The following is a 16,097-nucleotide window of genomic DNA, read 5'->3' on the forward strand; positions in this document are numbered from 1 at the left end:
TGTATCTAGAATCTCAAATGAAATTATGCTTTTAGCAGAATAGAATTTGTTCTGTTTGTTTATTATTTATTTATTGGAAAAAGAAAAAGAAGAAGAAGAATTTGATTTTTTTGCACAGTATAGTCTTTATTATTAGAAGACATCAAGGATTCATTGTTGTCTACCGCATTTTCCTTTTTTCCTTTTCTGTGTTTTATTCCAATGGTATTGATTTTTTTTAATTCATTGCATTTAATACCCCCACCTCCATTCAAGATAAATATCCACAGATTCTTTGAGATCCCACTTGGGAGTGCGCCGTTTAGTGGATTCATACCAAAAACAGGTTGTTTCCTGGCATTATTCAAAAAGCTTTATGCTTTTGGCTTGCGTCAAAAGAAATTCTTGAACCTGATTGTGGATGTTTTTGATAATTTGTGTATGAGTTAATTGGTTACCTTCAACAACATAAATGAGTAAGAAGTTTGTTTATTTTCTTCTATCTTCGGGGGCTGAAGACCCAACTACAAGAGGAAGCAGCCCAGGTCAAGTGCCATTAAGATCCATAGAGAAGAGTATGTGCCACAATGCACTGAACATCGAGTTTGCCAACTAAAATAGGTACCTTCAAGTTTTGTTTTCATAATGCAGTTCTGTGGCTTGACGAAAGTACATTTTTAATCTATACAAGTTATTGGAACCTTTTTTATTTATTGAAAGTTGAGGAGCAACTATCTATTTCTTCTATAAATAATACTATAAATACTGAGGTTTTGCTACTCTCTTTGTAAGCTAATTTATATTTTATATATGACCTTATAATATCATGTTGAGTTCAATAATATATATGACCTTATAATCAACCTTACATATGTAGCCTTCAAGGCAGGGGGAAGATTACCGTTATTGAAAAAACAAGACAAATTAGAACCTCAGGCAAATTTTGCAGCCGCATGAGCTACAGAATTGCAAATCCTCTTAACCCAAATAGAAGAGCAATCTACAAAACATTCAGCTAAAGAAAGAATATTAGATAGGGTGGCATGGATAGACAAATCCACAGTGAGCTCGGTAGATGAAAGAGAGTCAAAGCAAGCTTTAGCATCGTCTTTGAAAATCACATGGCTCCAATGTTCTCTATTTGAAAGCTGAAATGCCCACAGAAAGGCATCTGCTTCGTCTTGGAGAAGGCCAGAAGGGAATGTATCCTAACCAACCTTGCCCAAACATTGATCACAAAACTATTATGATCTCTAGCAACCACAGCCAAAGATGCTTTGGAATTGGACAGAGCCGCATCAACATTGAGTTTGATCCAGTTTTGCGGAGGGGGGAGCCAGGAGTGGTGGACAGGGAGGGATGGGGGTAGCTCAGGATCAGCAACTACCAAGGAGAACTCATGGAGCCTGTTGCAAATGAGTTGGATGGAGGAGTGCAAGTTGAAAGATCCTTTTGAGGTGCAGAACATGATTTCTTAGGCTCCAAATTTCTTCTAAAGTGAGGGCCATTTTAAGGGTGACAAGCATACCCTCCTGTGCAACGTGTTCTCATTGCTGCAGTTGCTCATTGGGTAGAACCTGAAACCATGACAGCATGTGTTGTTAATGGTAATATCATTACTCAATCTACCTATGAAGGGCGTAGGTTGCAGCTTTCTTGATAAATTAAAAAAAAAAAAAAAAAATGGGGGGTTTGGGGGTGGGGCAGTGGTAATTTGGATTTGTTCAACTTAGAAAGAGCAGAACTTTGTAGTTTTTACCAATTGACTATAGTAAAAAATTGCAGAGGTAGAAGATATGTTAAACAAGCAAGAAAATGAGCAAAATTTCTTAACTGTGCACTAGAAGCCTTGATTGTGAGTATACAGTACTTTCATATGCAATGTGTATGAAGATCAATATGTATTCTCCACTAGTATTTAGGAAGTCAAAGGAATGATGAAGACCAAACACTTGATGTGTGGTTTGGCAGAGAAGGAAAAAGGGTTAGAGAGTTTAGACAATGATTTAGTAAGTTGTACATTCTTTATTGTTGCAACCTGCAATTGGTGTCTTCAGGGAGGTTAATGATTCACCAAAGAGTTCAGTCCTTTAAGAAGTCAGAACTTTACGTACATATACATGTATTTGTGTCACATTCTTCAAATACGTGTCTTTGTGATGAATCCTGATTTTTAAATGAAACACCAACTTCCTTGTCTATAATGACAAGTGAAGCTGTTTTCATTTCTATGGAGTCTAGAAGAGGCATATCTCACTGGTTTAGTAATAGCTAACTGAGGTAGACATGCCGGACCAGTAGTTATGGATGCTTGTAATTAAAAAATTAAGATGTGCTTCCTCAAAAGAAATGTACCATATTTTTTCTTGGATCAATCACAAAAGTAATTTATAATTTTTTCATTAATCTCTGCAGCATGTTAACCTTTGCAATTCCAGTAAGAGGAAAATTATAATTATACTTTTTGGCCATTGACCACATGACAGGATGGAATTCCCTTGTCTGCATATTGGCTTGAAAATATGTTGATTCATGTCTGTATTGATTCCACTCCTTTTTTTTAGCTTAAGTGCTCTTAGTGATCCATTATGGAAAGCAGGAATGGTAGACTGAATGTTAATTTGAATAGGTTCATTTTGAAGTTAAATTGAGGGGAACATGTTTGAATGTTTATGTGGAAACAAATGGATAATATATATATATATATATTGAATTAGTTGAGTTTAGATAAAGTTTTTGATCAGAGCTTAGACGAAAATGCCTCTGTTGAATTTATGATGTCAGAGTATTAGATGCTTCATTTTATTCTTAGATGTTCTATTTATGAAAATTTAAAACCTCAAAAAATTAAATTGAAGGTTTTTTTTATTTTTTATTTTTTATTATTTTAAATTACTCTTTTATTATTTTGAATGTACTACACATTAGAGTTACTAATTCTGGTTTAATACAAATATAGATTACATGGTTTATTGCCAACTTATGTGTTTTGTATGTTTCTGATAATCACCTACAACATGGATGCTCAAATATGTATACAGGGCAACAAGAAGTCTCCAGCCAAGAGGATAACCGACTTTCAGGTTGTTAATCATATGCACTATTCTGTTCTATAATTTCTGCCACCTATACTTCTTTAATTTAGTCCATAGACTAACTTAATATGGCTTGACTCTTTAGTTTTCCCAAAGTGACCCAAGAAAAGCAATGCTCACTTCAGCTGATTCAATAGTCTGTATTCTTGTGGGTTGATGTTATCTGCAAATTCAAGGGTTGGTTTTTGTGTATCATAATTCTCATTTCTCCTTTGTTTTCCAATCTAAAAAGGTTCTATCAGTTGCTTGGTGAACTATTACTTTTAATAATTTTGCATATGTGGTCTGCATTTGTTGAATCCTATGTGACCAGGAAATAAATTTCAGGGAAAATTACTTTTGGAATGATGTATTATTTTTTAATTATCAACAACATACATACATACATATATACATATATATTAATATAAAAAAAAAAAGCTTTAGTCCCAAAATTTTAGGATTTGCCACTTGTATTTTTTTTCTCCAATTTATTTTATTTGACGTCATAATCTTTGTTACTTTCTTAATTGAAATTTCCATTTTTTATTACTTTTACTAAGGTGATTTTTGATATTCCTTTACCTTTTTTTCTTTTCTCAACTTGAATAAACTCTTCTATATTGGATGTCAAAAACAAACTTGAATCAACTCACTCTTTTTTATATGTGCGTTAGTTGCTCTCCTTTGAACATGACCTATCACAAGCGACTAATTACTTATAATTATTGCTTTGTTGAATTATTTTCAATTCTTCTTCATTCCCACCCCCCTCAATATTATTATTTAATTTGATGATTGATTTCAAATGCATTTATGTCCTAACTTGTCTCCTTCGGTAAATTCCATGTTCTCCATTGGATTAAGTTGTAGTTAACTTCTTCCCTCTAAAAAAAATTGTAGTAACTTTTAGTCACAGACCTATTGATGCTTATTTAGAATTGGTTGTAAGGGAACATGGATACTTAAATCGCGATACCCATATTGTGTAATTGGGTGTGCAAAAGACTAAAAGGGTTATTGGGTGGTCAATTAGTAAAGAATGATGATGAAGAATTTGAGTAAGAATCATGCCTACACCCAAAAAAGGAAAAAAAAAAAAAAAAAAAAACAATTTCTCTAAAACAAGCAACCTTACTGTATTTACTAGGATAGTTTACCAATGTTGTTAGTGAAAATTGGATTTACAAATGCTTTACTATTTAGGCTGAGCAAATTACCATGTTTCCTAACCTAATGCTTTGCTAGTTGTAGTTTAACCGGATTTACATCTAACCATTAATTCCTAAATATATGGGGTGTATCTTTTTATTCTTTTCTTGCTCAACACTCCCCAAACAAAAATTTGCAAAGAAGAGTGAACTTATCACTCCCATAACCTTGACGCCCAAGGAATCCCATCTATATAATATGAACTCTATCACCAAACCAAAAGCCTCACAGAAAGAAAAAGCCTCAAACTCAAAAATTCTTACTCACCCGCCAGACTCACTCAAGCCCAATCTGATCTGAGCAACCAAAATCAATATGCCTCCTCTACTAGGCCCTCCGGAGCTTCATCTTCCGGCTAAGCCTAAACCCATCACAAAACTAGAAACACACTCAACCATACTCCTATCCAACAACTTCAACCCTTGCCTAGAGTTTTTCCTCAGAACCTGTTCCAATGACCCACGACAAAGTTATTATCAAGACGACTGGATTGATAAAGTTTGGGGACACGAATGGCTTGACGACTGCCTTGAAAAAGCTTGGAAACAGAATCCTCTCACCACTCTAAAGCTCATATATTACCAGAGAATCTTTGGAGGGAGTGACAAAACAGCGTTTTACGCCGCGGCTAAATGGTTGCACAAGTATCACCCGCTAACTCTAGCTTGCAATGCCATGGTTTTTGGAGCTATGGGCTGGTTCCATGAGTTGTTGGAGATTCTTCATAGTCTTGAGTGGTACATTAGTCAGCAGGATATGAAAAGAGTCGAAAAAAACTTTATCAAGAAAACCAAGAAAGAGGGTAGAAAATATAGTACAGAGAAAGAGGGTAGAAAAGATGATGGCAAAAGAGATGAGCCTGCTTTACTGAAAAAAGAAAGAGATATGCTTGGATTTGAATTAGCAGTAGAGAGTTACCAGAAAGATGGAAGCTACCGATACTTACATAATCGGATATCAGATTTATTTGCTGAGTTTCTAAGATCAGATATGCAGTTTTTGTGCTCTGGTGAGATTAAAAAAATCAGCCTTGCTTCCAAATGGTGTCCTTCAATTGATTCAGCTTATGACACACGTACCATTATGTGTGAAGGTATAGCAAGGAAGGTTTTTCCCCGTGATGCCTATGCAGAATACAGAGATATTGAAGAGGCTCATTATGCTTACAGGGTTCGTAATCGTCTGCAGACACAAGTTCTTGCCCCACTACGCAAAGCACTCGAGTCAAGAGAGAGTAATCTGGGTGAAAAAAAGCGGGAGTCATTCACAAATCGAGCTGTTAAGGCGTCGATAAAGAGTTACAAGAAGATCTACGAGGAAAAAGATGAGTGTCTTAGATTTAGGCATTATTTGATGTTGTGTAATGTGTGGGGAAGGCCAACAATTGGTGTTGGACTAAAATTTCCTCACCAAATTATAGCCTCGTTGAAGAACAATCATGATGATAGCGAAGAGGAACTTCAATGGGGAAAGCTAATTGGAGAATGTAGGAGACAAGGGAAATTTAGGAATTGTTTAGCCATCTGTGGCCTATCTGAAAGCACGAGAGGTACATTTATGGAGGAAATTGCTGTGGCAATGGGGCTATTTATCTCGGAACTCAGTGACTATCCATGGAAAGGGAAGGTATTTACATTCAGTGAATATCCTAAATTTCGCAGAATTGAAGGGGATAGTCTTCGATCAAAGGCGGAGTTTATAAGGCAAATGGATTGCAAGGAGAGCTTGAATTTTATCAAAGTTTATGATCGGATTCGGCAAATTGGAATCGAGGAAAAAGTTAATAATGAGAACATGGTGAAGAAGATTTTTGTTTTTACAGATAGAGATTTTGAAACTGTAGACATAAATCAATGGGCTTCAGACTATAAGGAAGCATGGAAGAGCTATAGACCTAGAGGGTATAAGACAGTGCCAGAAATTATTTTTTGGAATCTCAAGGATTCCATTGGTTGTCCAAGGGAGATCAGAACAGAGAAACACCATCGAGGGTGGTTGATGCTTCACGGGTATTCAAAAATTTTGATGAGTTTGTTCCTGAAGGAAGACGGGGTTGTAAATTTGGGGAGTGTAAATATGTTGAATTCTGTTCCAACACCAGAAGATGTGATGAAATCTGCCATTTCTAGAGAAAAATTCAATGATGTACTTGTGCTTGATTGATGTAGGCACAAATTATGTAATGAAAATTTTGCTTTGTAATACTACCTGGAGTAATAAAAGTTTAAAACTTCTAGATTATTTTCTGATGATAGCTAAAGAATTTCGTAATAAAAGAAAGAGATTTGATAATTACACAGATGAGGGATATAATTTCAGTTAATGCAGGGTCTGATAACATTATATAGAACAAAGAGTACGTTCTTCCATCAATAAATATGTCATATATAACCTTTGATCTCAATCAGATAATAGAATAAGGTTCTTCGCAGCATCCCTTGAAGCTTCCTAGATTTTGATGTCATTCAATAAGGGAGCTAACTCTCTGAGTCTCACATGTGCACCTGTAAACAAGTATCAATTGTCCATAGGATTCTATAGAAATTTCGTAATTGCTTTCAGAGGTATACATGAAACTTGCCATAGCACTAATTAATGTTGAGCTGAATTCCAAAACCAAAAGCCTAGTTTGAGTTGCTCATTTTAGGCATTTGCTCACTCATATGATAATCTTCAGGCATTACTCGCCACAAAATAAACTCCTGATTCAATGCCCCCACAAAATCAGCTCAATTTTATTCCATTTCTATCTTAAAGATGGAAAGATGACAGTTTTAATGAATTCAAAAGCTCCCAAAATTCTCCATTCTTGTACAATGAAGCTCTCATTTTTTAATAAATAGAAAGTATTATTGGGGATGACTAATTTGTGGAAAGCTTTGGGTGTCCTATAAGAACTAACTTTATTCATGTACTTAACTAAAAAATACATTTCTATCTCATGAGAAAAAATCTACATAGTAGAATCTTAAAAGGGGAACCTAAGGAACAGCATCTAAGTACTATACCTAAGTCTTGCTCTTAGTAATGAACAAAACTTAGGTACAATATCTTAAGTGTTGTTCCTTAAATTTCTCTTTTAAAATTTAGCCATGTGGCTATTTAACTAAAAATACACTATTATTTCATGAGAAAAAATTCACATGACAGAATCTTAAAAGAGGAACTTAAGGAACAACACCTAAGTACTGTACCTAAGTCTTGCTCTTAGTAGTGGACAAAACTTAGATACAGTACCTTAAGTGTTGTTCCTTAGGTTCCTCTTTTAAGATTTAGACATGTGGCTACTTAATTAAAAAATACATTTCCATCTCATGAGAAAAAATTCACATGGCAAAATCTTAAAAAAGGAACTTAAGGAACAACACCTAAGTACTGTACCTAAGTCTTGCTCTTAGTAATTGACAAAACTTAGGTACAGTACCTTAAGTGCTGTTTCTTAGATTCCTCTTTTAAGATTTAGTCATGTGTCTACTTAACTAAAAAATATACTTCCATCTCATGAGAAAAAATTCAGATGACAAAATCTTAAAAGAGGAACTTAAGAAACAGTACCTATATATTGTATCTAAGTCTTGTTCATTAGTAATTACAATGAGGAGAGAGAGTATAACTTACAAGACTTGGAAAATAACTATTTTTGTTTCTCTTAGGAAAACTCCTTAAACTAATAGATGATTGGAGTACTCCAATAGGCTAAGCTAAGTCGGCTAGGAGTCCCAACTCATGGGAAATTATAGCACAATTTGACTTTGGTAAGCGCCAATTAAGCAAGTTTTAAGATTGATCTAAGTTAGATTTGACTAGAAATGGAGGCATAACTTGTTGCAATATCACTGTTGGTGTGGAGCCACCTTCTAGCGATAACTCTTATGAGTCTGTCAGTATCACAATGAAAACAGAGAAAACTATTAATCAAAGATGCGACTCTAGACGGAAGTGAGAGAAATTCATGTGTGTTAAGGAGTTATTTATGACAAATACTTATGTAAATACCCTTAACACAAATGGTGAAAACTATTAGTGGTGCAATCTTTTTTTATTTTTATTTTTTTTATAATTTTTTTTTTAAACTTGAAATAGAATTTTATTCTAGCTTAATCTAAGTGTATATGTGTGTGAAACTCCATCCTAGAGACATGAACCTCGATCTTTGCTCTCGCACTTCGCAAGCACTTATTGCGCAGTGGTGTAATGCTATAAATATATATATATATATATATATATATATTATATAAAAGCTGAGACGTAACATTTAATGTTGATATGCTCCTATTGAGTCACCTCATCAGTCACATCATACACTTTTTGTTTTTCTTTTTAAATCGTTTTTCTCTTTATGATTTTAAAATTTTTTTATATAAAATAATTAAATGCAGATCATAGACAAACGTTAATATTCATTAGATACAAATATTTGACTATTCAGCTACCCAAATTGATTTCAACTTTTTGTTTTCTTCTTTCTAATTTCAAGTAATTGTTAAAATTGAATAATTATTATATTTTTAGTGGATAAAATTAACATTTCAAGTATCCAAACCAAACTTTAACACCCAAATCTCTAGCCCAGAGATGTCTTAAGTGTCTCTTCGTTTATTTACAGTTATAGTGTTTTTTCTGCCAAAATTTCAATTTTTCACAACCTTACCTCTCTCTCACTCATACACTAATTATTTACTTGAGTTTTACAATATTATATATACCAATGCACATTCTAGATACAATCACCAGTCATCTAAAACAAAAAAATTAGCACAATACTAATTGTTCTCCATATTTTTAAATCAAGCTTTAGTTTTCACCATTTTGAGAAGACATCAATTATTTTTCTCAAAAACTTTCAAAGATAAGGCAACAATAGGAAGACCATTGAGGTAAAAAAAACACACAATAAAAAATGATCTCTCTTTTTTTTTTTTAATAGTATTTTTGTATTTTTTTGAAGTGATTTTGTTGTTTTCCTTTTCAAAATTTTCAATGATATTGACTTTTGTTATTTTTAATTGACTTAGAATTGTTAATGTAGTTTTATTTGGCCTATCATTGTTGTGGAAATTTCTAATGTTGATATGAAACATATTGATAATGAGCATTTTTTTGTGTGCTTATTTGTAGAGTGTCAAAAAGTATTCAGTGTAGTAATTTTGTTATTGTTGCATCCCATGTGTTTGGTAATTTTTTTTTTAGAAATCTTATGCGTCCTTCTCAAATTTGTTTGTGATTTTTATTTTGTTCATTCCATTACAAATAATAGGCATCTCCACCTTTAAATTTTTAGCTAATTTAAGCTTTCTTTGTAAGCTTTTATTTTGTTTAGTTGATCATTTTTAAGGAAAAAGACAAAAAGAGAATAAGACAAAATATAACTTACTCTAGAGCATCATTATGTTATTAATGTTTTAATGTATAGATACTTAAGGAGCTTGGTTAATTCTTTATTGGAATTCCTATTATCCTTACATCTAACCTCTTAGATAAATTTTTGGGGATTCAAGTGATAGCCTACCAACATTCTTTATAGTGTCCCCAATTTGTGGTTCAAACCCCACCATCCCCCCTCCACCACTATCTACATCTCTCTCTCTCTCTTTAATAGTCTGTGTTACTCTTTAAAGATTTTATTAGATGTATAGATGGTATTTTTGGTTTATGAAACATAATCAACAAAACGTGATTTTTATATGATTATATCTAGACTATACTACAATGTCATGATGGATGGATTGGGCTTATTTTACTATAAAATCTAAGCAATCATGTGGTTTATGAATTTGAAGAGTTATATATTGCAGGATTTGTTCATATGATGAAATAAAGTTTGCTCTTTTCATTTTATTTTATTTTATATTTCCACTTTATGATATATGATTTATTGATTATGATCTATTGCATAGTTATCTTTATGTACTTTTTCACTTAGTTTCAGTTGTGTGGAAGAAAGAGATGTGAGTCTATGTTTTGGGGAAAAATATACCTATAAGTGTTGAATCTCATATATTTGTATAGTAATAAGCAAAGTTTACATGGTTAGAATTTGGTCTAATAGTTCTCACACTGTAATTTTTTTTTTAATAAAAAATTATTGTACTGTGTTTTCATACATATCTCACTATATATAATACCCAACTACAAAATATATTTAATTTGTTAGTTGTTACACCACAAAAAAACTTCGAATATAAAACATAATTTCAAATAACAGGCGAAAATGGCCAAATGGCCATAAAATTCTAACTATTTAGTTAATAGACCCATTTTGAAACTATATATTTTATTAGCAATTCGAGTCTAAGAGACTCGATTTTCTTGGTCTAATCACATCTTATGTGGCATCTTTTTCCAGGTGGCAACCAGTTCAAAATTGAGTCTCTAAGACTCGATTTATAAACAAATTTTTTTTAAAACTTTGAGTCTCAAGCGCAGCCTCACCTCATCGGATCAGATCAGATCACAGAGGGAGAAAGAGTCAGATCAGATCAGAGAGAGGGAGACCAGATTAGAGGCCGCACGACCTGGGTCGCGCGACCTGGGCAGCGTGTCGCAGGCCCGCGGCCTGGATCGCGCGGCCCAGGTTGTGCGGCCTGGGTCACGCGGCCAAGCTCGCGCAAGCCCCAGGTCTCGCGCGGGCGGCCTGGGTGGATCTGATTTTTTCTGGGTTTTTTCTTCGTCGTCTTTTTTTTTTTTTTTTTTTTTTTTTTTTTTTTTTTTTTTTTTTTTTTTTCCTTCTTCTTCTTCTGGCTCTGATTTCATTTTAGTTATATATAGGCTTATAAATCGAGTCTTTAATACTCGATTTTTAAGCAGTCGCCACCTGAAATATGATGCCATATCAGATGTGAGTAGACCATGAAAATCGAGCCTTAAAGAGTCGATTTTCAGGTCAAAATCGAGTCTCTTATACTTGAATTGTTAATAAACTATATAGTTTCAAAACCAGTCTACTAACTAAATAGTTTAGATTTTATGGCTATTTGGCCATTTTCGCCCAAATAACACATATTGACTTTTAAAAATATACAATCTGATATATTAATTCAATAATTATTTGATAAAACAAATTCATAACAAATTTTCCGCACATCGCACGAGTTTATGACTAGTTACTCTTTTAAAAATGAAGAAGTTGCTAATAGAAACCATTTAATGCTCCTCAACATATGTCTTTACTTACATTAACCAAAAAAAATATAAATAAATAAATATTGTACCTTGTTTCCTAACTTAAATGGTAATAAAATGACGCATTTGGAAAGTTAGAAGGCAAAAATTCCATTTAGTCCCTATAGATTGAGGTTACTGTCAATTTGGTTCTTACATTTTGGTAGTAGTCAATTTGGTTCTTATTATTTTCAATTTACAATTAGTTTGGTCCCTACTATCAACTCACTAACGAAAAATATCTATGTGGCAAATGGCGTACACAACTGACACATTTGAAGCTTACTTGGCTAATATATTAATAATAAATTTTTTTAATAGATATTAAAAATGACACATTAGCATTTAAATTGAATTTTTTAAATCAATTTTAAAGATAGAAAATAGGAAAGAGAAATTATAGGAAAGGGAATTTCTCATTTCTCATATCTTCCTCTCTACAACATTTTGCATAGAAAATTGTGTTGGAAGATTGGTTGCAACACAAGAACTAGAAGGTCAACAATGAAGCAAACATCAACTTAGCATCCCTTTGTGATTCCATCATAGATCCCAAGGATTCTCACTTTCATGATTTCGATATCTTTCCTTTCACTATCTTATTTGATTTTTAGGGATTTGGTCTTTGATTTGTGTTTCTTCATTTCTAATGTTCGATTTATGATCTTGAATTTGAAATATAAATTAGATTGATCTCCTCCAACCAATCTTCTGCAACGCCATAACCACTCATTTGACTCAATCTCTCTTGCTCCAAAGTCCAACCAACCATGTGTAGTAGGGGCTATGCTGCAAGTGAAGGAAGCTACCAAAATGGAAGGACCAAATTAATAGTGACTTCAAAATGTAGAAATAAAAATGGAATTTTTGCAGAACTATAATTACAGAAGTACCCTTTATGAGGTTTTTTTTTTTTTTTTTGAAAATCATCTATGAGGGAATTAGGATTTGTCGTTTTAGCCATATCTATAAATGATTTTGTAGGAATACAAATCCTTTATTTCACTTTTTATATTTCATTTTATGCTCCACCAATCATAACTATCAAAGTTTAAAAATGGAAGGAAAAAAAATTCAAACATATGACATACCATAATTGGTGGAGTATAAAGTGGAATACAAAATATGAGATAAATGATTTGTATTTTTTTGTACTTGAATTTATTCCTAATTCCTAAATATATGGAGTGTAAAGTGTATCCATTTATACTTTTCTTGCACAACACTCCCAATCAAAAATTGCAGTAAGTTAAGCATGACCAAGGTGAACTGATCACTCCCATAACCCTAAGGGATCCCATCTCTATATATGTGAATCCTATCACCAAACCTAAAGACTCAAACCCAAAACTCTCACCAACAACACTCACTCATACCCATCTGATCTAAGTAACCAATATGCCTCCGGAACTTCATCTACTAGGCCTTTCGGAACTTCACTTTCCGGCTTAGCCTAAACCTACCAGAGAAACCCCACTTGTATCTCCAAAAACTCACTCATCCATACTCCTATCCAACAACTCTAACCCTTCCCAAGAGTTTTTCTTCGGATCCTACTCCAATGACAGCTTTTTTGAAAAAGTTTGGAAACACAATCCTCTCACCACTCTAAAGCTCATATATTACCAGAGAATCCTTAGTGAGAGTGACAAAGAAATGTTTTACTACGGTGCTCATTGGTTGCACCGGAATCACCCATTAACCCTAGCTTGCAATGACATGGTTTTTGGAGCTATGGGTTGGTTCCAAGATTTGTTGGAGATTCTTCATAGGATTGTGTGGTGCACTCCAAGCATGATGTGGGATGGGGGAATATTTACTGGCAAATATTCAGTAGCAAGAAAAAGGGTAGAGAAGATTATGGCAAGAAAAAGAGTAGACAAGATAATGGCGAAAGAGAAATGTGTAGGGCTGAAAAAGTAGTAAAGAGTTTCCAGGAAGATGGAAGCTACTGATACCTGCATAATCAGATATCAGATTTATTTGCTAGGTTTCTAAGATCAGATTTGCAGTTTTTGTGTTCTGGTGAGATTGAAAAAAATCAACTTTGCTTCCAAATGGTTTCCTTCAGTTGATTCATTTTATGACAAAACAACCCTAATGTGTGTGAAAGCTCAATTAGAGTGAAAACACTAATGCTTGTTTAGACCCCCAATTTTAAATTACGGCTTAATTACTTTTACTCTAACTTATTTAAGTGCAGAACAAGAGTAAATGAAACGCAATAAACTAGAACACTACTCTAAGCAATAAGCAAGTACAATAAGCGATAAATGTAAAGCTTAAAGAGTAGGGAAGAGAAATGCAAACACAAGATAACACTGAGATGTATTATTGAAGAGGAAACTGAAATACTCGGCGAAAAACCTCTCTGCGGCCCTCCAAGCTGAAATTGATCCACTAGTGAACAAGTTGGAGTATACGAATATCAAAAAGACCTTCCAAGCCTAATCTACCTAATGTACTTGAGCCCTCCAAACTCCAGCTACCAATGAATTTCTCGGAGTCTTGTCTTCACTAGTTATCTGAATCTCACAATATTGCCCAATTTCATCTGCCAAGCCTCACCGGCTTCTTTTGGCAAATCCTAAATGATTCTTAAGCTCCAAAATACTCTCTACACTCTAAATAAGTGTGAGTTGTGTTTGGGTACAAATCTCCTCTCAAGGTATAACAATAGGAGAGGCAAGGAGAAAAAACTACAAAGATTTTCTTACTTAAGGATGAGTAGCTCTCTCTAACAAAGGTGGGTGTGTTGTAGAAACCTCTTTAGGGTTTTCTTCTAAATAGTCTCCTTATAATTTTGTGGGTAATGACGGTATATATAGAAGGGTAAAGAAGAGGAAAGGTCACACTTAAAATCGTCCAGGCAGAGAGTTTTGCGATTTAGTCGCTACTTGGCCTAAGTTGCGAGGTGACTCGCGAAATACAGCCTTGCGAGACAAGTCGCGAGATCAACTTCTTGAGTAATCTTCACTAACTTAATACTGGCTGCCTTCTGATGGTGGGGGTAGGATTTTATCTTTACAGATGGACCTTTCTTTGAACGTGGTCCGTGATTTGTATCTGCCTGGTACTAATCTTTGGAATGAGGAGCTCCTTGATTTGAAATTCTATCCGTGGGAACCTGAGGCCATCAAAAATATCCATGTCAGCCAAATTGAAGTAGCTGATGCTTTGATATGGCCTCACACGTCTGATGGTGTGTATTCAGTCTGGAGTGCGTATCACTTATTGGCAACAACACAAAATCAAGATCAGCCTAGCTCGTCGGATGTGGAGGCTGGAAAGGGTTTATGGAATGGCATTTGGAAGTTGAAGGTCCCTAACAAAGTGAGACATTTCCTTTGGCGTGCTGTCCGTGAGTCTCTGCCCACTAAATTTAATTAGCACAGGCATCAGGTGCTGAGTTCTGGGATTTATGATGCTTGTGGTGATTGTGCCAAGGATGGAATTCACGCTTTGTGGTTCTGTGATGCTGTGAAGCCTATTTGGATGTCAGATGCTCGGTTTTCCTTTCTTCTTGCTCATCAATTCTCAAATTTTGGTGACCTGTTTCAGTTTTTATGCTTGCATGAATCATCTAATCTGATTTCTTTGTTCGCTATAGCTGCATGGGGTATTTGGGAGAGGCGAAACAGGGTGAGGGAGGGGCAGAAAACTTGGAGTTTTGAGATGGTGTTGCATCGAGCTTCAGAGTTTTTGCAAGAGGATCAGGATGTGCAGATGCTGACTCCTCGGATGGCTGTTCAGAGTGTGGATATGCTTTGGAAGCCACCTGATTCGGGTGTTTATAAAGTAAACTTTGATGGTGCCTTATTTTTGGATTAGAGGTGCGTCGGCTTAGGGGTGGTTGTTAGGGACTTGGCTGGGCTTGTTATGGCTGCTTTAAGTTAGAGAGTGAGGCTCCCAGGATCGGCTGATGTGGTGGAGGCTTTGGCAGCTCGTAGGGCCATTTGTTTTGCTCTGGAACTTAGCCTTCATTAGGTGGTGATTGAAGGGGACTCTTTGCGAGTTATTCAAGCCATTATGGACACTAGGCCAATGCAGACTTTGTATGGACATATTATTGACAAGATTAGACTTTTATCTTCTTCATTTAATTGTAGTTTTTTGCATGTTAATCGGAAGGGCAATAAGTTAGCTCATGCCCTTGCTAGACAAGCAGTTTTATCTGCTGATATCGATGTGTGGATAGAAGAACTTCCACAAGATTTGGATGATGTAGTTTAGTTTGGTTTTTCCAGTAATAAAGTTTCATTTACCTTTTCCTTTAAAAAAAAAAAAAGAAAATTCCTACAAAATACAAGGAAATAAATTAATGCAATTACATCATTAAAGCCAACATAAATGTTATGTGAATAACCATAACTTAACAGTGTGAAGACATAGTAAGGAAGGTTTTTCCAAGAGATGCCTACGCAGAATACAGAGATATTGAAGAGGCTCATTATGCTTATAGGGTTCGTAATCGTCTCCAGAGACAAGTTCTCACCCCACTACGCAAAGCCCTCGAATCAAGAGAGAGTAATCCTAGTGCAAAGAAGCGGGAGTCATTCATGAATCATGCTGTTAAGGCCTCGCTGAAGAGGTACAGGAAGATCTATGAGAACAAAAATAAGGAGGCTCTTATATTTAACCATAATTATTTGACGTTGCCTAAAGAGAAGG

At 34.7% G+C, this 16,097-nt stretch overlaps 1 protein-coding gene across 1 annotated transcript; it reads left to right on the plus strand.

Annotated features, from left to right (window-relative positions):
* Positions 1 to 4,580: 4,580 nt before the first annotated feature.
* LOC126704970 (uncharacterized) lies at positions 4,581 to 6,428 on the plus strand. The gene has a single exon (XM_050403945.1). It carries the CDS (start codon positions 4,581 to 4,583, stop codon positions 6,426 to 6,428), a length of 1,848 nt encoding a protein of 615 aa, XP_050259902.1.
* Positions 6,429 to 16,097: the final 9,669 nt, after the last annotated feature.

This window comes from Quercus robur, chromosome 11 (genome assembly GCF_932294415.1).
Source record: "Quercus robur chromosome 11, dhQueRobu3.1, whole genome shotgun sequence".
NCBI lineage: Eukaryota > Viridiplantae > Streptophyta > Magnoliopsida > Fagales > Fagaceae > Quercus > Quercus robur.